This window comes from Stegostoma tigrinum, chromosome 2 (genome assembly GCF_030684315.1).
Source record: "Stegostoma tigrinum isolate sSteTig4 chromosome 2, sSteTig4.hap1, whole genome shotgun sequence".
NCBI classification, from domain to species: Eukaryota; Metazoa; Chordata; class Chondrichthyes; order Orectolobiformes; family Stegostomatidae; genus Stegostoma; species Stegostoma tigrinum.
Genome location: NC_081355.1, coordinates 115,416,272 through 115,442,937, shown reverse-complemented (window position 1 = coordinate 115,442,937; position 26,666 = coordinate 115,416,272). Strand labels below are relative to the sequence as shown.

General features: G+C 44.1%; 1 protein-coding gene across 1 annotated transcript in view; it reads right to left on the bottom strand.

Moving 5' to 3' along the window:
- The window catches only part of mrc1a (mannose receptor, C type 1a), a 137,214-nt gene that overhangs the window by 1,475 nt on the left and 109,073 nt on the right, over positions 1 to 26,666 (bottom strand). The window contains exons 25-29 of the mRNA XM_059638721.1: positions 24,574 to 24,739; positions 15,957 to 16,109; positions 15,319 to 15,435; positions 11,319 to 11,486; positions 10,194 to 10,229 (exon numbers count right to left, since the gene is read on the bottom strand). Coding sequence (XP_059494704.1) covers positions 10,194 to 10,229; positions 11,319 to 11,486; positions 15,319 to 15,435; positions 15,957 to 16,109; positions 24,574 to 24,739 — 640 coding nt within the window. The remainder of the gene's footprint in view (positions 1 to 10,193; positions 10,230 to 11,318; positions 11,487 to 15,318; positions 15,436 to 15,956; positions 16,110 to 24,573; positions 24,740 to 26,666) is intronic.

The window sequence follows — 26,666 nt, the reverse complement described above, 5'->3', positions numbered from 1 at the left end:
CATTTATCAGAATTAACTTTGTTAACATTAAGCCAAAATATTAACTTTGTTTCACTCTCGACAGCTCATCCTTGGCCAGTTGAGTATTTCCTGCTTTTATTTTAAGAGATCCATAATATGCACCATTTTGCTTTTGTATGTCTGTATAGGTGCTAGCTACCTCGTCTGAGATCATTTTCCTGTCCTTAAATGAGACTAAAGAATAATAAGTGGTGAGCATTCAAGACTGCTCTGCCATTCAATAAGATCAAGGTTGAACTATAATATCAACTCCATTTTTCTGTCTCTATCTCACTACACTTTATTTCTGTTAGAAACCAAAAGTATTTAATCTCTGATTTTAATGTATTGAATGAATGAATACCCATAGTCGTCTGTAATACAAAATTCCAAAGATTCACAATCGTGTTAAAGAAGAACTTTCTCAACTCAAACTCTTACCCTGTGCTTATAATTGTTCTACACTCAACAATCTAAAAACAAAATCTACTTCTCAGCATCTTCCCTGAAATGCTTTCTAAGAATCTCCTACATCAGAATTTGATCACTTCTCATTCTTTTAAATTCCAATGAACAGAGACCCAATCTACTCAATCAATGCTGTTGGATCATTCTCAAGAATCAGACTAAGGAACCTACACAACAAAGTGTGGGGCTGGGTGAACACGGCAGGCCAGGCAGCATCTTAGGAGCACAAAAGCTGACGTTTCGGGCCTAGACCCTTCATCAGAAAATGGGGATGGGGAGAGGGTTCTGAAAGAAATAGGGAGAGAGCGGGAGGCAGACTGAAGATGGATAGAGGAGAAAATAGGTGGAGAGGAGAGTATAGGTGGGGAGGTAGGGAGGGGATAAGTCAGTCCAGCGAGGACGAACAGGTGAAGGGGGCGGAATGAGGTTAGTAGGTAGGAAATGGAGGCGCGGCTTGAGGTGGGAGGAGGGGATAGGTGAGAGGAAGAACAGGTTAGGCAGATGGGGACGAGCTGGACTGGTTTTGGGATGCAGTGAGGGGAGGGGAGATTTTGAAGCTGGTGAAATCCACATTGAGACCATTGCGCTGCAGGGTTCCCAAGTGAAATACGAGTTGCTGTTCCTGCAACCCACGGGTGGCATCATTATGGCACTGCAGGAGGCCCAGGATGGACATGTTGTCTAAGGAATGGGAGGGGGCATTGAAATGATTCGTGACTGGGAGGTGCAGTTGTTTATTGCGAACCGAACGTAGTTGTACTGCAAAGCGGTCCCCAAGCCTCCACTTGGTTTCCCCAATGTAGAGGAAGCCACAATGGGAACAGCGGATACAGTATACTACGTTGGCAGATGTACAGGTGAACACCTGCTTGATGTGGAAAGTCATCTTGGGGCCTGGGATGTGGGTGAGGGAGGAGGTGTGAGGGCAAGTGTAGCACTTCCTGCGGTTGCAGGGGAAAGTGTCGGGTGTGGTGGGGTTGGAGGGGACTGTGGAGTGGACAAGGGAGTCACAGAGAGAGTGGTCTCTCTGGAAGGCAAACAAGGTGGGGGATGGAAAAATGTCTTTAGTGGTGGGGTCGGATTGTAGATGGTGGAAGTGTCGGAGAATGATGCGTTGTATCTGGAGGTTGGTGGGGTGGTATGTGAGGACTATGGGGGTTCTCTTTTGCGGTTATTGTGGGGGAAGGGTGTGAGGGATGAGGTGCGGGAAATGCGGAAGACATGGTTGAGGGCGTTCTCGACCATTGCATTGCAATGTCGCGGTCCTTGAAAAATGAGGACATTTGGGATGTGCAGGAGTGGAATGCCTCATTCTGGGAGCAGCGGAGGCCAAGAAATTGAGAATAGGGGATGGAATTTTTGCAGGAGGGTGGGTGAGAGGAGGTGGGGTATAGGGCCGGTGTAGGTGTGGAAGTGGGACTGTTCCACATAACCTACAAAGAAGCAGGCATTGCTTGGGCCCATGTGGGTGCCCATGGCCAACCCCTTTGTCGGTAGGAAGTGAGAGGAATCAAAAGAGAAGTTGTTGAGGGTAAGGACAAGTTCGGCTTGGCGGATGAGGGTGTCAGTGGAGGGGGACTGGTCGGGTCTGTGGGATAGTAAGAAGTGGAGGGCCTGTAGGCCATCTGCATGGGGAATGCAGGTGTATAGGGACTGGATGTCCATGGTGAAAATGAGGTGTTGGGGACCAGGGAATTGGAAGTTCTGGAGGAGGTGGAGGGCGTGGGTGGTGTCATGGACGTAGGTAGGGAGTTCCTGGACCAAGGGGGAGAAAATGGAGTCCAGATAGGTGGAGATGAGTTTGGTGGGGCAGGAGCAGGCAGAGACAATGGGTTGACCAGGGCCGGTGGGTTTGTGGATTTGGGGAAAGAGATAGAAGCGGGTGGCATGGGGTTGGGGAACAATGAGGTTGGAGGCTGTGGGTGGGAGGTCACCTGACGTGATGAGGTCATGGATGGTTTGGGAGATGATGGTTTGGTGCTCGGGGGTGGGGTCATGATCAAGGGGGCAGTAGGAGGAGGTGTTTCACATAACTTACAAAGAGGTAAGCTATGCCTGCCTCTTTGTAGGTTATGTGCTCCTAAGATGCTGCTTGGCCAGCTGTGTTCATCCAGCCCCACACTTTGTTATCTTGGATTCTCCAGCATCTGCAGTTCCCATTCTCTCGAAGGAACCTACATCTCACCCACTCAAAGGCAAGTGTATCCTTCCTTATGTAAGGATACTAAACCAGAAACAATAGTCCAGATTCCATTTTGTCAATCTCCCAGCAATTTCGGTCATAGACAAGGGAGATATCTTGGTCGCCTGTGCTTCTCCTGTAATCGGGCCTATTATTTCCCCCAACCCTTTCATCATTGTAGTTTCTATTGAGGCCTTCAGGATGTCATAGAATCATCAGGATAGAATTCCTACAGTGTGGAAACAGGCCGGTGGGTTTGTGGATTTGGCCCACCAAGTCCACACAGCATCCCACCCCGACCCATCCCCCTATTACTCACCAAATCTATACATCCCTAAACACTGCAAGCAATTTAGCATGTCCAACCCACCTAGCGTGCATATCTTTGAACAATGGAAGGAAACTGGAGCACCCGGAGGAAACACACACAGACACGGGTAGAATGTGCAAATTCCACACAGACAGTCACCTGAAGGTGGAATCGAACCCAGGTCCCTGGTGCGGTGAGGCAGCAGTGCCAACCACTGAGCCACCACGATGCACTTCAGCCCCTTTAAAATATAAGAGTGCAACAGAGAAGGGGATCATTCAATCCATTGAGTCTGTGGCAGTTCTTTCAACAAGAAGTCCTATTACCTTCCTCTCACCCTCCAGTTGTTCATCCCCTTTCTTTTCCCCGTAATTTATCCAATGACGTTTTAAACTCTAATGCAAGTCTGTGGCTACCTGATAAGGTCACTAACATAACCATCTGCAGCAAATACAGCAGAGAACCAGCCTGTGATTGGAGGAGTATGACAGTGACAGAGCGTCAGATTTGGGAGGCAGTTCCATACACATCATTTACAGGGCCAACCATCTGATTGGTAGGAGAGTCGCTGCCGGGGTCAAGGGTCTCCTGAAGACATGGGCCTGAAGGATTAGCATGGTCTGCACCCTCCTTTCTTGGGCCCCGATTGCAGCAACTCTGATGCACCCCGGAATAATATTAAATATTCCATCTGTATCCTGTATTTGCTAAATGTTCTGTGATGTATGAACAAAGATATCCAAATCCTTTTCAATACTGAATTTCGTCATTTAAAAGTATTTTGCTTTACTATTCCTCCCAGAAATGTGTGTAATTTCATACTTCCAATATTATACTCCAACTAGACCATCTTAATTAATCACTTCACTGATCTCCATTCTGCAGCCTCTTTTTATGTCCTCATTACAACTTAAGTTTAAACCTAGTTTAGTATTGCCAGTAAACTTAAATACATTACACTCGGTCTCATTTGCAGTTACTGGATGAATGATCTCGAGGCTTTCAAATGCCACAACGTAGCTGGGGTAATTTAACTCCATTGAAGAATAGATGTTTGGCATATAAATTAATTGAAGATAGCTGTGAAGTAATCCATTTTGACCAGAAATAGTTGGAAATGAACATTATTTCAGTGAAAAGCTGAGCACAGTTGGAGATCAAAGCGATTTAAAAGTCAATATACACAATGTACAAAAATTATGCACTCCGGTGCGTAGGAAAAAAACTCAATGAAGGAGTGAGCCTTTAGAACACGAGGCCTAAAATAAATGGGGTGAAAATATTGTCACAGCTGTACAAACTGTTTGTTGGACCACATCTGGAGTCCTGTGTACAATGGACTGTTCAAGGCCCACACTGGAGGACATATAGCAAGTCTTTTGGAGGGTTTGCAAAACAAATTCACGAGAACATTGACAGGGCTTTAAACATTGAGTTACATAAATGAAGTTTGCATTCACTGCAGTCTAAAAGGTTAACAGATGATGAGATTCAGGCTTTTAGCATTTTGAAAAGAATTGACAGGCTAGATTGAGAGAAGTCTTTTCCATTAATGAGGTCATAGAGAACAAGGCAACATAGCCTTAAGATCAGAGCCAGGCATTATGTAACAAAATTACTTCATTGTGCAAAGAGGTCCTTTGGTCCATCGAGACCGCATAGTCAAAAACTAGTCTACATCTACAACAGTACCTCTTTCTAGCATTTGGCCCACAGCCTTAAATGTTATGACATTTCAAGTGCTCATCAAAGTATTTCGTAAAGATTTTGATGTTTCCCACCACAACTACCCTTCCAGGCAATTCATTTAGATTCACAGCAGATTCTGGATGCAAACCTTTTCCATCAAATCCCCTCAAAACCTCCTGTCTTTTAGCTTAAAGATATGTTCTCTCACTATTGACACATCAATGAAAGAGAACAGCTGCTTTCTATCCACATTGTCCAGGCCTCTCATAATTTGATACACCTCAATCAAGTCCCCTCAGGCTTCTCTGCTCGAAATACATCAACTTGAGCCTGTTCAGTCTCTCTTCATAGCGAAAATGCTCCATCCCAGGCAAATCCTGGTGAATTTCCTCTGTACTTCTCCAGTGCAATCACATTCTTCCAATAATACGGTGACTAGAACTGCACACAGTATGCTCCACAGTAACCTCCCTGTTCATAAAATCTGTGCCATGACTTAGAAAGGCAAATGTCCCACATTTTATCTTAACTATCCTATTAACCTGTCCTGCTGTCTTCAGGGGTTTGTGGACAAACACACCAAGATCACATTGTTCCTCTGAGCTTCCTGTTGTCCTATTCATTTCAAGGAAAGAACAAAGAACTAAAAAATTACAGCACACGAACAGGCCCTACGGCCCTCCAAGCCTGCGCCAATCCAGATCCTCTATTTAAACCTGTCACCTATTTTCCAAGGATCTGTATACTTCTGCTCCCTGTTCATTCATGTATCAGTCTAGATACATCTTAAATTATGCTATTGTGCCTGCCTCTACCACCTCCGCTGGCAACGTGTTCCAGGAACACACCACACCCTGCGTAAAGAACCTTCTACGCATATCTCCCTTAAACTTTTCCCCTCTCACCTTGAAATCATGGCCCCTAGTAAATGAGTCCCCCATTCCGGGGAAAAAGCTTCTTGCTATCCACCCTATCTATACCTCTCATGATTTTGGCGACTTCAATCAGGTCCCCCCTCAACCTTGGTCTTTCTAATGTAAATAATCATAATCTACTCAACCTCTCTCTTCATAGCTCATTCCCTCCATTCCGGGAAACATCCTGGTGAATGTCCTCTGCACCCTCTCCAAAGCATCCACATCATTTTCATAAAGTGGCAACCAGAACTGTACGCAGTATTCCAAATGTGGTCGAACCAAAGTCTTATACAACTGCAACATGACCTGCCAACTCTTGTGCTCAATACCCTGTCCAATGAATGAAAGCACGCTGTATGCCTTCTTGACCACTCTATCGACCTGTGTTGCCACCTTCAGGGTACAATGGACCTGAACACCCACATCTCGCTGTGCATCAATTTTCCCCAAGGCTTTTCCATTTACCATGTAGTTCGCTCTTGAATTGGATATTCCAAAATGCATCACCTTGAACTCCATCTGCCATTTCTCTGCCCAACTCTCCAATCTATCTATAATCTGCTGCACTCTCTGACAGTCCCCTTCACTATCTGCTACTCCACCAATCTTAGTGTCATCTGCAAACTAGTTAATCAAACCATCTATACATTCCTCCAGATCATTTATGTATATTACAAGCAACAGTGGCTCCAATATCGATCCCTATGGAACACCACTGGTCACAGTTCTCCATTTTGAGAAACTCCCTTCCACTACAACTCTTTGTCTCCTGTTGCCCAGCCAGTTCTCTGTCCATCTAGCCAGTACACCCTGGGCCCTGTGCAACTTCACTTTTCTATCAGCCTACCATGGGCAACCTTATCAAACGCCTTACTGAAGTCCATGCATATGACATTTACAGCCCTTCCCTCATCTCTCAACTTTGTCACTTACTCAAAGAATTCTAACAAGTTGGTAAGGCATGACCCGCCCTGCACAAAACCATGCTGCCTATCACTGATAAGCCCATTTTCTTCCAAATGTAAATCCTATGTCTCAGTATCTTCTCCTGCAGTTTCCCCACCACTGACACCAGGCTCACCAGTCTATAACTACCTGGATTATCCTTACTACATTTCTTAGACAAGGGGAAAACATTAGCAATTCTCCAGCAATTCACACCTGTTTGTCTTGTTATTTCTTCCCAAATACATCACCTCATATTTATCAAGGCTAAGTCTATTGATGATCTACTCATCTGACCAATCTATCTATATCCTCTCATAATCTGAGACTCCTCAATCAAGTCCCCTCTCAGCCTTTTCTGCTCTAAATACATCAACTTGAGCTTGTTCAGAATCTCTTCATAGCGAAAATACTCCATCCCATCTTCCTCATATGAACCACTCAGCCAAACTTCATGATACTACAAAATTGCTTAGCACCCCGTCACATAAATTGACTTCTACAACTGCTCTCTGTCTCCTGTCACTCAGACAATTTTGGATCCACCTTGTCAAAGTACTCTGGATCCAAAATAATAGCACATGTAGCAGTCTCCTATGTGGGGCCTTGTCAGAGAATTTGCTAAAATCCATATGAATTGTATCAACTGCACTAGCCTCATCGACACACCTGGTCATCTCCTTGAAAAAAAAATCAAATCACATTTGTTCAGCATAACCTCCCTCTGATAAAGCCATCGCTGACTATCCCCCCATCAAACCTTCCCCCTCCCTAAGTGGAGATTAATTCTGTCCTTCATTGCTTTTTCCAAAGCTTCCTTCCCACTAATTTGAGATACTCTGGTCTGTATTTGAAACATTTCTGCAAATATCAGGGAATCTGAACTCAACAACTTTTAAATCTGGGATTGACATATTTTTGTGAATTAAGGATATGGAGCCAAGTCAGGTGGATGGTATTAAAGTCATAATCAGCTCTGAGCTTACTGAAAGGTAAAAAAGCTTGAGGAGCTGAAAGGCCTACTCCTGCTCCTTAACTTTTGTCAAAGATTTCAGTGCCAGCTGTTCTCTTAATTTAAATCTGATTTTTGGGATCCTGCAACCTCAAACTTGAATTTATATTCTGTTTTCTTTCAACATACATACCTGACAAAGATCTCACATTTGTGGGCATGTGATGGCCTAGTGGTGTCACCGCTGAACTATTAATTCAAAAACCCAGATAGTGTTTTGGGGACGTGGGTTCGAATCCTGCCATGGCACATGGTGGAATTTTAATTCAATAAAATGTCTGAAATTAAGAGCGTAACGATGACTATGAATCCATTGTCAATTGTCAGAAAAACCCACTGGTTCACTAATGTCCCTTAGGGAAGGAAACTGCCATCCTTACCTGATCTGGCCCATGTGACTCCAGACCCACAGCAATGTTACCTGTTCTATTTTGCACAATATTCCACTTACTGTTTCTTTGCCAGTCACAGGGAGTGGGTGTAAACTCCATGAGGATGGTCACCTAAGGCTGTAATCAATCCTGGGTCCTCCGCATTGTGCGGTAGCAGTGCTAACCACTGAGCTACTGCGCCTTCGTACTTCACTTCCTACCCCACTTTATCATCATTGATTATATCAAACCACTGGCATCAACCTTGGCATTGAGAACATCAAAGGCCCATCATGACCAGTCAATATTGCAAAGTCCTCCTTACCTACATTCCTGCAAAAGAAATTCTGTTGCATCTGAATGAAAACATCAATACTTGTAGTTTTCAAAGAAATAATTGCTATTTCTTGATCTATTAATGTATGATTGTTTCCACAATTTATTATCACATTGGAGGCTAAGTTCAAATGTTTGATTGACAGTTTCAAGAGTTTATTACAGAGATAGGTGCCTTTATTGTAGGACTACAAATATAATTTTTAATAAGGAATTTAATGTCTGAAGGGATTTAAATGACTTTAGTCAATATCTGTTGTTTTATCTGTAATGAAGTTCATAATATATTCATAGAATTTTACTTCATCACATCATGGCTCCTAAGGTCTATCCAAGTTGTGTGCTGGGTAAGTTAACATGGAGAGTGTAAGGGAAGAGGGTACTAAGTTAGGGGACATGGATTGCTATTGTTTTAGGCATAACAGCTATAAGGAACCATTGGTTGGCACCCAGGCTATGGTGGCGATCAAGAAGGTGGTAGAAGGGCATTAGTTGACATGGAGAGTATGAGGAACCATGAGGGGAGGGGTTATTGATGCATGGATTGACATGGAGGGTAAAAGGCTCCAAGGGGAATGATTTAAGGGGCATAGGTTGTCAAAAATCACCAGGGAGAGCAGGTGGGTGTTGGGGTGATGAGAGCGATGAGGGCTAAATGGCTTGACTAATTTTATTGCAGAGACAAAGCCCCAAAGAACTAAGCCAAGCATTTGAAACAGCCCTTGTTGGTCTTCAGCTCCCCCTGTGGCTGCATACATGCTCTTTCCAGAATTGGAAAGCCCACATGTACCCATCCAGAATGACATACAAACATATGAAATAGGAGCAGAATGGGGTTTTCAAACCCTCAAGTCTGCTCTATCACTCAATAAGGTCATGGCTGATTTGTTTGCATTTCAAATTCCACATTCTCCCAATAACATTTGATTCCTTTGCCTAACAAATTCCTGTCTCTATCCATGTTAACATATTTACTTATCTCACCTCCAGCAAAGCTTCAAAAGTTTCCCAATCCTCTGAAAGGAAAGAAATCCCACATCTCTGTCCTAAAGGGGTCACTCCTAATTTTAAACAGTGCCCTTTGGTTCTGGTCTCACCCACAAGAGGAAACAATGGAAACAAGTCCAGCCTGTCCAACTCATCCTCATAAGACAACCCACTCATTACCATAACCTCTTATTTATGATACCATTGTTGAGTCCTCATTGTATCCATTTCCTTCAGATTAATACCGTTCTTACAATATGCATATATAATCAAATCTTTTATATCTGATCACAAAGTTCATAAAATATTCCTCCTAATTAAAACATAAACAATCACGTAGTCTCCCAGCAATTTAATTCATCATTCAACTAATTTATTACTGTTCACTGTATTGATTTACTTAATTTTTGTTTTTCATATTTTGAAGTTAACAATTTCAAAATTTTTGCCCCTTTTGTTTGTGAGTTTAGCCCTTCTTTGTCCACTTGGCACTTTCACAACTGAGACTGTGCAAATAAGCTCCATTCCCAGGCCAGCATCAATGGCTGAGGGATGCCAAGTCAAACATGTAACTTTCCACTCATCATATTGTGAGATATCTATGGTGTTCACAGTAACTGAGAATAGGATCTAAGCAGTGCAATATGCTGCATATGATCCCGCTCTGTGGCACAAGAATACGAGCAATATTTAGTCCCACTTTGTCCCCTGGAGAATTCACAAAATCCCACTGGAGACCTACATAGAAAATCAACATCTTGGTCAAAATTAAAAGCTAGCATTTACTAAAAAGCTATTTACTGCATTATATGGAGCTATGTTGGTAGTTTTGGTCAAATCATTCATAATAATCACAAATAAGCTCATTACTTGTCCAGAAGAGAATGTTGCGGAGCATCAATTAGACTTACAGAGTAAATCAAATTTTAAAATAATTGACGACAATGATATGTTATTCACTACAAATAGTTCTTACCTTCCAGCTGCGAAGGTGCCTCAGTTAGTTCAATAACTGCAAAAAAAAATATTTATTAACCTTCGGAGAATCTTGCAACAAGGAATCTTTTCTCTAGGAATCACTGTACCATTTAAGAGATAAGACATTGTGGAGCTGGAGGAAAACAACAGGCCAGGCAGTATCAGAGAAGCAGGAAAGCTGACGTTTCGGGTCGGGACACTTCTTCAGAAATTGTGGTGTGGTAGGGGGCTCTGAAATAAATGGAGAGGAGGGGTGAGACTAGGGAAGGTAGGTAGGGTGGTGACAGTGAGTGCAGGTAGGCAATGGTGGAGGTTGCTCAGTGAGATGGAAGGCGCGGAAGGGACCACTCTCTCCACAACTCTCATGTCTGCTCCACATTCCCCATTAGGCCCACCACCCCCGGAACCTTTCCCTGCAACTGCAGGAGATGCTACACCTGCCTCTACAGCTCTCCCCTCATCTCCATCCCAGGGCCCAAAAAAACCCTCCACATCAAACAGATATTCACCTGCACATCCACTAATGTGGCCTATTGCATCCACTGCTCCTGATGTGGCCCCCTCTACATCTGTGAGACCAAGCAGAGGCTCAGAGACTGCTTTGTCGACCATCTGCAGTTAGTTCCCAACAAACAACAACAGCGACATGTCCATCCTGGGCCTCATCCCGTGTCACAATGATGTCACCTGTAAACTGGAGGAGAAGCGCCTCATATTCTGCCTTGGGAGCCTACAACCCAAGGGTCTTAATGTGGACTTTACTAGTTTCAAAATCTCCCCACCCCAGGCGTCATCCCATGACCAACTCTCCCTCTCATCCCCATCTCCTTGACCTGTCCCTCTTCTCTCCCAACTATCTGCTCCTCCCTGACCAACAATTACCATTGTCTATCTGCACTCACTATCACCACCTCACCTACCTTTCCCTGCCCCATCCTCCTTATCCTATTTATTTCAGAGCTCCCTTCCCCTCCCCCATTTCTGAAGAAGGGTCCCGACCTGAAACGTCAGCTTTCCTGCTCCTCTGATGCTGCCTGGCCTGCTGTGTTCCTCCAGCTCCACACTGTGTTATCTCTGACTCCAGCATCGGCAGTTCTTACTATTACTGTAGAAATTAACTTACTTTTCGGCATTTTGCAAATGAAATATTTATTCCCTGAACATGGAATGTTGTTCCAGTAACTTGAATCCGAGAACATTTCAACACAGTTTTCATTTTTATGATCTGAAGGTTCTCCTTTATTCCAGTTCACAAAATCCACAACATTATTGTCTATCCATAACCACTCTCCTGAAATGAGAAACCAAATAGTTAATGTGAGTAGGAAGCCTGCAATCTTCTCATGTCATTCAGATGCCATTTTAATTTCAGCATCAATAACTTGCATCTGTATAAAACCTCTAACATAGAAAAATCTGCGTAACCACCATTCAAGAGGATTTCCAACATTTATTAATGCAGTGTATATAAAGAACTTAAGACAAGTTCTCGAAGAGATAGGCCTTCAGGAATATCTTAAAGAGGAAGGAGAGTGTTTTAACTGGGAGGTTTAATAAAAACACATGATGCAGAGAGGCATTTTAATTTCAGATAAAATGGAGGAATGAAGCAGGTTGAGTGATCTGTTCTGAATCCAGATGACAATAATCCTGGATGGATTGGGTATTAAAGATTAAAATGAAACCCAGGTTGATTTAATGGAAAGGTGTGCCTTTAAAAAGTGACCCAGGCAGCTACGCTGATGGCAGATAGATTGTTAGCCCTCAAGCCCAAGGGAGCTACGATGAATGTCAGAGTTTATAAACAATTATAACGTAACCTATCTCGTTATTTTCAAGATAGATTGAGTTTATAACAATAACAAGTAGCATTTCTACCTGAATACAAGGCCCAAGTTTATTCATGTTTCCAAGGAGATAGACATTGAAAGAGAAAGAATCTATTGGAAGACATTACAGGGAGGTATTACACTTTTCGAAAAAAAAGACAACTTCACAGGCATAGTCAGTCTGCAAAAATCTGACGGAATGCAGAAGAGAAAGCAAAGAGATAGACCCAGGTGTTTATGCTTCACCAAACAAAATATGAGGAGGGGCTCATGCTCCAGTTGAAGGGATGCAGACAGTAGAGGTTCAAATAGATCAGAAGATTTTCCTTGCCTGTGCTACAGGAAGGTACCTGCAGTGTAACGTACATCATGAAAGTCAGTTTTAGAACTAGACAGTATCCAACTGGAAAAGGATAAAGGAGTTAAGAACTGCATTGGACTGGCTCCCAGCGAATAAAGTGCATACTTGAGGGACAGCGCAAAGTTTAAACTATGGATGGACTATTTTTAAGTCATTTTACATGTTAAATTAAGGATTGATTTTGCAGTTTAGAATTTGTGACCTACAGAAGTCGTGTGCAGTCACTGTTGCTTTTAGTACAGAAGCATAGGGAGGGAATTCTCGAGCCTTAAGTTCAGTATGAATCAGTACAAAATGGGTAGCTGTATTCACATTTCCTGTTTTACATTCTCTGTTGCAGTTCAATGTTCCAGCTATTGGACTAAGCTGAAACGGGTACACAGAATTCACTTTATACACAATAATATTCCACAAACAGTTATGGTATAAATGATTTGTGTTATGATGCCAGCTGACAGGTCAAATCCCAGACTGAAATCTGGCTTGAGAGATATTATTTTATTTAACAAGGTAGTCACTCACTGAAGCACAACCATGCAATGCTATCGATTCAATTTCAGCAATAAAACTGAAGTTTATTAGGCAGAATAAATGAAAACAAAATATTTACAACTAACGCACAGTAAAATATAATCACAACAGCATTCTACTACAGTACTTAAACACTAGGGAAAATTCCTTCTCTATCCCACATAGAATTTGACTTGGCTATGGATTCAATTCCTGATTAAGAGAATCTGCTATTGTTTTCCTTGATTTTATTTTCCCTGTGCCCAAACTTTCTGAGTTCATATAATCCCTTAAGAGTTTTAACAAAATATTTCTGACGTTGAACTTTAAAGTGAACCCCTTATGCTAGGATAAGCTTTCTTAACAGTCCTAAATGGTAGGGGCAGTATCAAGATGCCCACCCATGAATGAACCAATTGGTGCTCTTATGTAGACAAGTAATAGGTTTAAACCATGGCAGGAAGGGCCCATACCAAAATATTGAAAAATGAGTGAAACCAGATGGACTACCTGGCATCGACCAAATGGCAATGGTAAACTCAGCCCTATCAATCCTATAAAGTCCTCCTCACTAATATCTGGGGGTTAGTCCCATTGGCTGACAGGCTAGTCAAGCAATAGCTTGACAGAGTCACACACATGGAATTTTACCTTACAATTGCCCAGATACCAACAACACAATCCCTGGGTCCAGACTGTCAGTGGGAGAGCACGGTGGCATAGAATTGGAAGAGAGTCATCAAAATTTACCCTCATGAGGCCTCATGTCATCAGGCATAGGCAAGCAGAGCTTCTGCTAATTACTAAGCACCACCACCATGTGACAACCCAACAGCCAATAAATCAATGCTCCTTGACATTGTATACCATGTGGAGGATGCACAGTGTGTGGCATAGGCTCAGAATATCCTCTGAGTGGGGACTTCATTGGCCATCAGCAAGAGTGACTGGGCAGTGCCAGTGACTCCTGTCCAAGCTGGCTGAGTCCTGAAGGGCATAGCTGCTTGAGTGGATCTGCAGCAAGTGGTGAGAAACCCAACAAGTAAGAAAACGAGCAGTCAACCTCATCCTCATCAATTTGTCTGTTGCAGACGGGTAGGATTTACCCTGGTTCAATGAAAAGTGTAGAAGGGCATGCCAGGTGCAGTACTGGCCATATCTAAAAATGGCATGTCAAACTGGACAAGCTCCAACACAGATAACAAAGTATGAAGCTGGATGAACACTCTAAGCAGCGTCTCAGGAGCACAAAAGCTGACGTTTCGGGCCTAGACCCTTCCTCAGAACTCAACATTTGGACCAAAACTGGAATCAATAGGCATCAGGGGCAATGTGTCCGGTGGTTGGAGTCATACTTGGCAGGTAGGAAGATGGTCGTAGTTGCTGGAGATCAATCATCTCAGCTCCATAGCATTTCTGCAGGAGTTCCTCAGGCCCAACCATCTTTAGTTGCTTCATCAATGACCTTCCCTCCATCATAAGGTCAGAAGTGGGGATGTTCACCGATGATTGCACAATGGCTAGTACCATTCGCAACTCCTCAGACACTAAAGCAATCGATGTTCAAATGTAACAAGGTCTGGCAAATATCCAGGCTTGGACTGACTAGTAGCAAGTGACATTCACACCACACAAATGCTAGGCTATGACCATCAGCAATAATAAATAATCTAACCACCACCCCTTTGCATTCAATCATGTTACCATCACTGAATCCCTCACTATCAATATCCTAGGGGTTATCATTGACCAGAAACTCAAATGGATTCACCGCATAAACACAGTGCCTACAAAAGCAAGTCAGAAGCTAGGAATATTGTGGTGAGTAACTCACTTCCTGACTCCTCAACGCCTGTTACCATCTACAAGGCACAAGTCAGGAGTTTGATGAAAGATTCCTACTTGCCTTGATGAATGCAGCCCCAACAACACTCAAGAAACTTGACACCATCCAGGACAAAGCAGCCCCCTTGATTGGCACTACTCCCACAAGCATTCACTCCCTCCACCACCGATGCTCAGTAGCAGTAGTGTGTATCATCTACAAGATGCACTGTAGAAATTCACCAAAGTTGCTCTCTGCAGTACCTTCCAAACCCACAACCACTTTCATCTAGAAGGACAAGGACAGCAGACATATGGAAACACCACCACCTCCAAGTTCCTCTCCAAGTCACTGGCCATCCTGACATGGAAATATATTGTCATTTCATCACTGTTGCTGGGTCAAAATCCTGGAATTCCCTCCCTCATGGCACTGTCGGTCAACCCACAGCAGGTGGACTGTAGCAGTTCAAGACAGCAGTTCACCACCACCTTCTCAAGAGCAACTTGGGATCAGCGGTAAGCGCTGGCTGTGCCAAGGAGGCTAACAATCAATGAATGAACAAGCTTAAAAGCTTTTAAGAGATAAATATTTTTACCTTCCACATTCTGATACATTCCTAGCCAGAATGATTTTGCCTTGTCAGCCATCATTTCCGATATATGGAACAAGAAGTGGCTTTCTGCAGCGTTGTCTATACTTACTAACGTAGCCCCTGAAAAAGTGAAAATTGATAGATATTTTCATTGAAGTGTGAATAGGAAAAATAAATGTGTCTTAATTAGAGAGTTTTATTTATGTAAGAGTGTGCTACATTGACAGAGGGATTACCGAAGTGTCAAATATATCATTGCAGTTTAAAGTAAAATATCACAGATGTTGGAAATCTGAAATAAAAAGAAAAGAAAAAGCTGGAGAAATGCATCAGATCTGGCAGGAACTGTAGAATGTTCTGAAAAGTTATATCATAATCAAAATGTCAATTTTGTTTCTCTGCCCAGTGATGCTGCTGCAAAGTACCTCCAGATTACTTCACTTCATGGTTTGCAGTAATTTCAATTTGTGTTATAAAATTCTAGTTATTGTCATACTTAAAATAAAGTTGGATGATGCTTTTCTGCTAAGACGTTGATTTATTTGCCAAGCTTCCAATCTTCACTTTTCTTTGGAGGGCTGGGAAAAAGAAATTTAGCCACATGTGTGTATTCACATGTCAACCTTGAACAAAGTACTTACCAAGGCGAATGCATTCAAGACTGGCAGAGGCCCAGCTTCTTTTAATTGCTGCTTCAAATAAATAGCAATGGCCATGGAATGGAATCCAAGATTTGGACAGCATTGTTTCTGGGCATTTTCCAGGGAGCTGAGGTGGATCAGCAGGCGGTTGCACTGACAAGAAAGAAGACAAATGTTTCCTGCTGGCTGGTCTTATCTGATGGTGACGTTAGTTATAGAAACTAATCAATTGCATTCTACTCATATTTAAAAAGAAAATCTCCTCTTCCTTCTCACCCCTTTAAATTTCGTAACATGCACCAATTGCCATTTGAAAGGATGGGCAAATGTTCTGTTAAGGTTCTACCATTGCTGTGCTTCAACTAGGACATCCATGAAAGACTACAATTTTTTGAATCAACATTCAATTTTGCCTCAGCTTCAGTATGACAAGGGACACATGACAGGAGCGATATTAGATCTGTATTGATTGTTTTTTAGGTATTTGTATAAGATAATGTTTCTGAAATGGGTAGTGTTGGACATTGCATTAAGCTCCAATCTAATGATGATATACAGTTATGGTGGAGAGTTAAGGAGCTCTGTTCAAAATCCTGATGAAAACAGCTCTTTCATCATTGTCTCCAGATGGTCTCACTTGGTATGTGTAACACATACCTATTGCTATTATGCAATAAATTCTGTTGTTAAGACAAGTAGTTATTAAGCTGATGCAAATAATGCTGATCTCACCAACATTGATCTCACCTAGCACCTGCCCTGTGCAATGTAACCTGTATACCTCTGTCCAAGTCTTTTTGATCTCAATGTCCTTGATAACCATGATTTGCCTGCACTGCTCATAAACAAAGCTTTTCACTGTACTTCGGTACACATGACAATAAATCAATCAATCATTAAGACTCACTTGTGGCTCATTCAGTACCACTATTACTAAATAGGTCCTTAGTCTCAGACTAAAAAGGAGAGTTGGGGCTTTTATGGTACGGGGTAGTAGTGCTATCTCAGAGCCAGAAGAGCTGAGTTCAAGGTGTAGTGAAATTTGAGCAGGTTAAGAAAAGATTTACAAGGTTATTGATAGGGTTTGAGCTATAGGGAGAGGATGAAAGGCTAGGGATATTTTCCCTGGAGTAGAGATTCTGAGGGGTGACCTTATCATAGAATAGAATCCCTACAGTGTGGAAACAGGCCCTTTGGCCCAACAAGTCCACACCGAACCTCAGAGCATCCCACACAGACCCATCCCCCTATAACCTACCTAATCCACACCTCCTTGAACACTACTGGCAATTTAGCATGGCCAATCCACCTAACCTGCACATCTTTGGACTGTGGGAGGAAACCGGAGCACCCGGAGGAAACCCACGCAGACACTGGGAAAACGTGCAAACTCCACACAGACAGCTGCCTGAGGCTGGAATGAAACCCGGGTCCACGGTGCGGTGAGGCAGCAGTGCTAACCACTGTACCAACCATGCCACCCCCAAGTTTATAAAATCATGAGGGGCATGGCTAGGGCTTATAAACAAAATCTTTTCTGCAGGGTAGGGGAGTCCAGAGCCAGGGGGCATAGGTTTACAGTTAGAGGGGAAAGATTTTGAAGGAACCCAAGGGGTAACTTTTTCATGCAGAAGGTAGTGCATGCATGGAAGGAGCTGCCAGAGGAAATGGTGGAGGCTGGTACAATTACAACATTTAAAAGGCAGCTGGACTGGTATATGAATAGGAAGGGTTTAGAGGGGTATGAGCCAAATTTTGGCAAATGGGGCTAGATCTATTTAGGATATCTGGTCCGTATGGACAAGTTAGATCAAAGAACCTGTTTCTGTGCCGTATATTTCTAAGTCTGTATATTTCTATGATTCTAAGTCCCATGTGTTCCAGAGCTGTATCACAGCATGTCTGAAGTGGGTAATTAAAAATATTTAGAAAGGAGGAATAAGGCAGCACTCTATCCCAACAATTAACAGGTGGTGGTGAGTTCTACAGTACATACAACAAGTCACCAAACGTCTGGAAATGGTCTCTAAGATGCAGATGCTAATGAGAAAACGTTGGATGCTGACTTGGTAGAGGGTATTGGCTCAAGAACCTGGTGACTTTAGCATCATTCAGTACAGTCAGATACTGACAGTAATCGACATGCAATGCTAATTTGATGCGAGTAACAGAACAGCAAGCTGCAGCCTATGCTGTCCAATCACTTACATAACACACCCGACCAACAGCCCACCTATTTAAAGAGATCATGAACTATGTACAGGTTAGTTGATGTATTATTTGCTTTGGCTGCTGGTACAGTTGTACACATCCATCTGCTTTCCTTCATTTGTTCAAAGTTTAAAATCACACAACACCAGGTTATAGTCCAACAAGTTTATTTGAAAATGCAAGCTTTCGGATCTCAGCTCATTCCTCAAGTGTAGTGTGAGAGAGAGGGTATAAGACACAGAATTTATGAGGAGCAAGGTATCAAACTTAAAACTGACTGTCCCTTGTTGAAAAACAAGGTGTAGAGCTGGATGATTACAGCTGGCCGAGTAGCGTCAGAGGAGCAAGAAGGCTGGCGTTTCTGGCCTAGACCCTTCCTCAGAAATTGTGTGTGTGCGTGTGTGTGTGTGCGTGTGTGTGCGTGTGTGTGTGTGTGCGTGTGTGTTTGCGTGTGTGTGTGTGTGTTTGCGTGTGTGTGTGTGTGTGTGTGTGTGTTTGCGTGTGTGTGTGAGAGAGAGAGTGTGTTTGTGATTGTTTTTGTGAAAGTGTGTTTGTGTGTGTTTGTGTGAGTGTGTTTGTGTGTGTGTGTTTGTGTGAGAGAATGTGTGAGTGTGTTTGTGCGAGAGTGCGCGTGTGTCAGCATGTTTTTGTGAGTGTGCGTGTGTTTTTGTAAGACATTGTGTGAGGTTGTGAGTGTGTTTGCATGAGAGTGTGTGTGTGTGTGTGAGTGTGTTTTTGTGAGAGAGTTTGTGTGTGTGTGAGAGTGTGTCTGTATGTGTGTGTGTTTTTGTGAGATTGTGTGTGTGTTGTGTGAGAGATGTGTGTGTGTTTGTATGAGAGAGTGTGTGTGTATGTGAATGTGTGAGTGAGTGTGTTTGTGCGAGAGTGTGTGTCTGTGTGTGTTTGTTTTTGTGAGAGAGTATGTGTGTGTTTGTGTGAGAGAGTGTGTGAGTGTATTTGTGAGAGAGAGAGTGTGTATGTGTGAGTGTGTTTATTTGAGAGAGTGTGTGTGTGTGTTGTGTGAGAGAGTGTGAGTGTGAGTGTGAGCGTATTTGTGTGAGAGAATGTGTGAGTGTGTTTGTGTGAGAATGTGTGTGAGTGTGCATGTGTTTTTGTGAGAGAGTGTGTGTGTTTTTGTGAGAGTGTGTGTGTGTGAGTGTGCTTGTGTGAGACAGTGTGTTAGTGGGTGAGTGTATTGTGTAAGAGTGTGCGTCTGTGTTCGCTTTTGTGAGTGTGTGTGTGTGTGTGTGTTTGTGTGAGAATGTGTGTGTGAGTGTAATTGTGAGAGAGTGTGTGTGCGAGTGTGTTTTTGTGAGAGGGTGTGTGTGTGTGTGTCTTGTTTGAAAATAGAACATAGAAAAGTACAGCACAGTACAGGCCCTTCGGCCCATGATGTTGCGCCGTGGAATAATCCTAATCCAAACATAAAATAACCTAACCTACATACCCCTCAATTCACTGCTGTCCATGTGCATGTCCAGCAGTCGCTTAAATGTCACTAATGACTCTGATTCCACGACTACCACTGGCAAACTATTCCATGCGCTCACAACTCTCTGGGTGAAGAACCTCCCTCTGACGTCTCCTCTATACCTTCCTCCTAACACCTTAAAACTATGACCCCTCATGGCAGCCAATCCTGCCCTGGGGAAAAGTCTCTGGCTATCAACTCTATCCAATCCTCTCATTACCTTGTACACCTTGATCAGGTCACCTCTCTTCCTCCATCTCTCCAGACAGAAAAGTCCGAGCTCAGTCAACCTCTCCTCGTAAGACAAGCCCTCCAGTCCCGGCAGCATCCTGGTAAACCTCCTTTGCAACCTCTCCAAAGCTTCCACATCTTTCCTATGATAGGGCGACCAGAACTGGACACAATATTCCAAGTGTGGTCTCACCAGGGTTTTGTAGAGCTGCAGCATAACCTCGCGGCTCTTAAACTCGATCCCCCTGTTAATGAATGCCAAAACACCATATGCTTTCTCAACAACCTTATCCACCTGGGTGGCAACTTTGAGGGAACTATGCACTTGAACAACAAGATTCTGCTGTTCCTCCACACTGCCGACAATCCTGCCTTTAATCCTATATTCAGCATTTAAGTTCGACCTTCCAAAATGCATCACCGCATTTATCCAGGTTGAACGCCATCTACCATTTCTCAGCCCAGCTCTGCATTCTGTCAATGTCTCGCTGAAGCCTGCAATAGCCCTCGATACTTTCAACGGCACCTCCAACCTTTGTGTCATCAGCAAACATACTAACCCACCCGTCAACCTCCTCATCCAAATCATTTATAAAAACTACAAAGAGCAGAGGCCCAAGAACAGAGCCCTGTTGGACACCACTCAGCACTGACCTCCAGGCAGAATACTTACCATCTACAACCACTTTCTGCTCCTGTCAGCCAACCAATTATGAATCCAGAGAGCCAAATCACCCTGTATCCCATACCTCCTGACTTTATGAATGAGCCTGCCGTGGGGAACCTTATCAAATGCCTTGCTGAAGTCCATGTACACCACATCCACTGCTTGACCCTCGTCAACCTGTCTTGCGACCTCCTCAATAAGAACTCAATAAGATTTGTAAGGCATGACCTGCTCTCACAAAGCCATGCTGACTCCCTTTAATCACGCTATGCTTTTCCAAATAGTCATAAATCCTATCCCTCAGAATTCTTTCCAAAATCTTGCTGACCACAGACGTAAGACTGACTGGTCTGTAATTTCCAGGGATTTCCCTATTCCCTTTCTTGAAAAGAGGAACAACATTTGCCTCCCTCCAATCTTCCGGTACAACTCCCGTGGAGAGTGGGGAAGCAAAGATCTTTTTTGAGAGATGTTTTTGTGAGAGGGTGTGTGTGTGTGTGTGTTGTGTGAGAGACTGTGTGTGTGTGTGTGTGTGTGTGTGTGCCTGAGTGAGTTTGTGTGAGAGAGTGTGTGTGTATGTGTGAATGTGTGAGTGTGTTTTTGTGAGAGAGGGTGAGTGTATTTGTGTGAGAGAGAGTGTGTGTGTGTGTGTGTGTGTGTGTGTGTGTGTGGGTGTGGGTGCCTGAGTGAGTTTGTGTGAGAGAGTGTGTGTGTATGTGTGAATGTGTTTTTGTGAGAGAACATGTGAGTGTGTTTTTGTGAGAGAGTGTGTGTATTTGTGTGAGAGAATGTGTGTGAATTTGTGTGAGAGTTTGCATGCGTGTGTGTTTGTGTGACAGTGTGTGTGTTTGTGTGAGAGAGCGTGTGTGTGTAAATGTGTTTATGTGAGAGAACATGTGAGTGTGTTTTTGTGAGAGTGTGTGTGTGTATTTGTGTGAGAGAGTGTGTGAGTGTATTTGTGTGAGAGAGTTTGCGTGTGTTTGTGTGACAGTATGTGTGTTTGTGTGAGAAAGCGTGTGTGTGTTTGTGTGAGAGAGTGTGTGTGTATGTGTGAAAGTGTGTGTGTATGTGTGAATGTGTGTGTTTTTGTGAGTGTGTGTGTGTTTTTGTGAGAAAGTGTGAGTGTGTGTATCTTTTTGTGAGAGAGTGTGTGTGTGACTGTTTTTGTGAGAGTGTGTGTGTGTGTTTTTGTGAGAGTGTGTTTTTGTGAGAGTGTGTGTGTGTTTGTTTAGCGAGTGTGTGTGTGTTTGTGTGAGAGAATGAGTGTGTTTGTGTGAGAGAGTGTGAGTGAGTGTGTGGGAGTATATAGTGTGGTAGGATCATATCCAGTGTTACATGAATCCAAGATCATGACTGAGGCCGCCCTCATGGGTATGCAACTTGGCTATCAGTCTCTGCTCAGTGATTTTGTGTTGTTGTGTATCTATCTCAAAGACCACCTTCGAGGATATTCACCCAAAGACTGGAGGCTGAATGCCCCTGAGCCCTGAAGTGTTCCCTGACTGGGAGGGAACACCACTGTCTGGAGAAAGTTGCACAGTGTCCATTCATCCATTGTCGTAGCGTCTGCATGGTCTCAATAATATACCTTGCGCAGGGCGTCCTTGCCTGCAGCATTTGAGACAGACAACATTGGCTGAATCACATGAGTATCTGCTGTGTATGTGGTGAGTGATGTTACCGTGTGATGGTAATGTCCATGTCAAAGGCCTGACATGTCTTGCAGAGGTTGCCATGACAGAGTTGTGTGGTCAATGTTGCCCTGAAGGCTGGGTGGCTTGTTGCACTACCTCTCCTGGAATTGCCCCTGCACCCTCAGTCTGTTCCACCACAGGACACTGCCCCCTCAGCCTGCTCTACCATAGGGCACTGCCCCCTCAGTCTGTTCCACCACAGGGCACTGCCCTCTCAGTCTGTTCCACCACAGGGCACTGCCCCCTCAATCCGCTCCATGGGACACTGCCCCTCGCATCGCTACACCAAAGGATACTGTCCCCTCCGTCCGCCTGCCGCAGGACACTGCCCCCTAGCTCCGCTACACCGCAGGACACTGCCCCCTCGCTCCGTTACACCACAGGACACTGCCCCTTCCATCCACTCCGCCACAGGACACTGCCCCCTCGTTCTGCTACACCACAGGACTCAGCTCACTCCACTCCACGGGACAGTCCACTCCGCCACAGGGCGCTGCCCCTTTGCTCTGCTCCATAGGACACTGCCCCTTCAGTCCGCTCCGCCACAGGACACTGCCCCCTCGTTCTGCTACACCACAGGACTCAGCTCACTCCACTCCACGGGACACTGTCCCTTCAGTCCACTCCGCCACAGGGCGCTGCCCCCTCGCTCTGCTCCATAGGACACTGCACACTCACTCCGCTCCACCACGGGACACTGCCCCTTTGCTCTGCTCCATAGGACACTGCCCCTTCAGTCCGCTCCGCCACGGGACACTGCCCCTTCAGTCCGCTCCGCCACGGGACGCTGCACCGTCAGTTCATTCCACCGCAGGACTTGGCCCTCTCACTCTGCTGTTGATTGTCCGATGCACCTCACCATCTGTTACCGTTGCTCTGGCCCATGATGGATTCACTGTGGTACACTTTTGCTTGTTCAGGTCTTCCTGGTCTCCGGTCGCGTGCTGGCATTAGAATCCGAGAAGGACAAGTCACGTTGTGAGGCTGTTCGAACCTTGGTGCAGGTACGAATTATAACTTTCTTAGTATTTCTCCTTAACCGTGCATTTTCCTGCAGCGCTTTCCAGGCCTGGGCATGAACCATCATCACACGGCTACAAACTGTGGGTAACTTGGTGATGGGATATCCACCTCAGTGGAGTTATTTCAGTGGCAGCCAGAACTGCACTGTCAAGTGTGGTCTAGGCAAGGCTCAATAAAGATTCAGCATAACTTTCTCAGAGATAGTAAGAACTGCCGATGCTGGAGTCGGAGACAACAGTGTAGACCTGGAGGCATCTCACCTACCTTCCCCAGCCCCACCCCTCCTCTTTCTATTTATTTCAGAGCTTCCTTCCCCGTCCCCCATTTTCTGAAGATGGGTCTAGGCCTGAAATGTCAGCCTTCCTACTCCTCTGATGCTGCTTGGCCTGCTGCGTTCATCCAGCTCCACACCTTGTTATCTCAGATTCTCCAGCATCTGCAGTTCCTGCTATCTCTACCTCACATTTATCAAGGTTGAACTTAATTTGTCAATTGCTTGCTACTGTGCATTTGCCTTCTTGTAATTTGTGACATTTCTCCTTAGTTTTGACTACACAGTTGTCATTTGCAAATTTTGAAATTGTGGTTTTGATTACAAGTCAAAATTTGTACTGAAATTGTGAACTTTAGTCCCAAATACAATCCTGGTGAAAACTACTTCCTACCTCTGGTACTGTGAACAATTTGTCTTTATGCTCACTCTCTGCCAGTCAGCAATCCATTCTACCATTTTTCTCATGATTTCACATTCCCTGACTTATTGATCTGTAATGGGTTATCAGATTGAAGGCCTTTTTTAAAATCCAGATAAGTTTTATATATAATATATTACCAATGCTGTCTGTTAACTCTTCAAAGTTCACCATGTTACTTGCTTTTGAAATCCACAATCCATAATTTACTGCTCATTTCAAAACCAGTTATTTGAATTCATCTGGGAAAGCCATTCCTACTGTTACAACTCTTCTATAAAGATGGCATCATACATTAAGGGCAGGCCAAATCAACATTGGCACTTAAAAACCCGGCCTTGACCACAACTTAGGCATCTAGAGGTTGATGGGCCCATAGTTTATAACAAGGTAAATTTTAGAACAATATGCTCTAGGCGCTACAAACACAAACTAAAGCAGTGCTGCATATTTTTCTTTACTGATGTTGATATTCCCTTTATTAGCATCATTTGAACTCTGAATGCTTTATAAATAAATGAAAAATAGCTTGTGTTGCTAAGTTATTATTTTGGTACCATTATAACCTCAAGTAAAAAGCGCGTTTATCACAATTATAATGAGTTATTGTGAGCTGAATGTTTCTTACCAGAAGACTTTTTACAAACAGCATAATATTCATTGTCACAGTTTGAAGTTATCCATTTTCCATCTGGATTCATGAAGACACACCCATCATTGATCTTGGGCTCGTCCACATCCCATTTAGAAAAGCGCAGTCTCCATCCGTCTATCCATCTGTACTGTCCTGAAGTCTAAAAATATTTCTGTTATAAAAATTGCACTATTCTCCTTAATCATTTTTACTTATGAAACTAAGAGCTGCAGTTTTGTTTATTAACGAAGACAAATAGGGATGTGCAATAGATGCTGGTCCAGCCAGTGAATCCCACATCTTCGGAATGAGTCAATAAAAGCAGCAAAGATGATAATATTTCTTGACACCATTTGCTTCTCAAACTCTCAAAGTAATCGTTAAAAATCCCTCACACATATTGCTTCCAGTCCCATGCATCATCTTGCTGAATCTACGTTTTATATTCTTTCAATATTGTCACTCCGGGATTATAAATCTTGAAAGGTATATTCTAAATGTTACATTTCAAAAGATTGAAAATGGTGGTTTAGACAACAATTTCATCTCTTGAGACAACAAAGAGGATTTTTTTCTCTGATGTGACTCATTATTTGTCAAGCCAAAAGGTAAATCAGATGAGTTGACACCTTTATTGTTAGACAGAGATAGTAGGAAAAATCCTTCCCAAAATCCACAAACCTGACTGCCCTGGTCGACCCATTGTCTCCGCCTGCTCCTGCCCCACCGAACTTATCTTCACCTAACTGGCAATCACCTAGAAACTGACATCCATTTCAAGCCCACCGACTCCCACAGCTACCTAGAATACATCTCCTCCCACCCAACTTCCTGCAAAAATTCCATCCAGTATTCCCAATTGCTTCGCCTCTGCCGCATCTGCTCCCAGGATGAGGCATTCCACTCCCGTACATCTCAGATGTCCTCGTTCTTCAAGGACCACAACTTTACCTCTTTGTGGTCGAGAATGCCCTTGACCGTGTCTCCCACATTTCCCACAACTCATCCCTCACACCCCGTCCCCGCAATAACAACCAAAACAGAATCCCCCTTGTCCTCACGTATCACCCCATCAACCTCCAAATCCAGCGCATCGTTCTCTAACACTTCCGCCATCTACAATCCGACACTGCCACCAAAGACATTTTTCCCTCCCCACCCTTGTCTGCTTTCCTGAGGAACCACTCTCTCTGCGACTCCCTTGTCCACTCCACGCTCCCCCCCAGGCACACCACACCCGGCACTTTCCCCTGCAACCGTAGGAAGTGCTACACCTGCCCCCACACCTCCTCCCTCACCCCCATCCCAGGCCCCAAGAAGACTTTCACATCAAGCAGATGTTCACTTGCACATCTGCCGATGTGGTTTACTGCATCTGCTGTTCCTGTTGTGGCCTCCCTTACACCAGGGAAACCAAGCGGAGGCTTGGGGATCGCTTTGTCGAACACCTACACTCGGTTCATGATGAAACACTGCACCTCCCAGTCGCGAACCATTTTAACTCCCCCTCCCATTCCTCAGACGACATGTCCATCCTGGGCCTCCTGCAGTGCCATAATGGTGCTACCCAAAGGTTGCAGGAACAGCAACTCATATTCCGCTTGGGAACCCTGCAGCCTAATGGTATCAATGTGGACTTCACAAGCTTCAAAATCTCCCCTCCACCTACCGCATCCCAAAACCAGCCCCGCTCGTCCCCACCTCCCTGACCTGTTCTTCCTCTCACCTATCCCTTCCTCCCATCTCAAGCCGCACCCCCATTTCCTATCTACTAACCTCATCCCATCCCCTTGACCTGTCCATCCTCCCCGGACTGACCTATCTCCTCCCTACCTCCCCACCTACACTCACCTTTACTGGCTCCATCCTGCCTCTTTAACTTGTCTGTCTCCTCTCCACCTATTTTCTCCTCTATCCATCTTCGATTCACCTCCCCCTTTCTCCCTATTTATTTCACGGTCAGTCCTGCAGGTTCAGTGTAACATTCCAGGGAGTTTTGGTAAATCAGATGGAAAGCTGCACAGAAATCGCTAAGGGGTACAAGTCAGTCATCAGAGCCTGTCTATTCGAGCTGGTCAAACTACAGA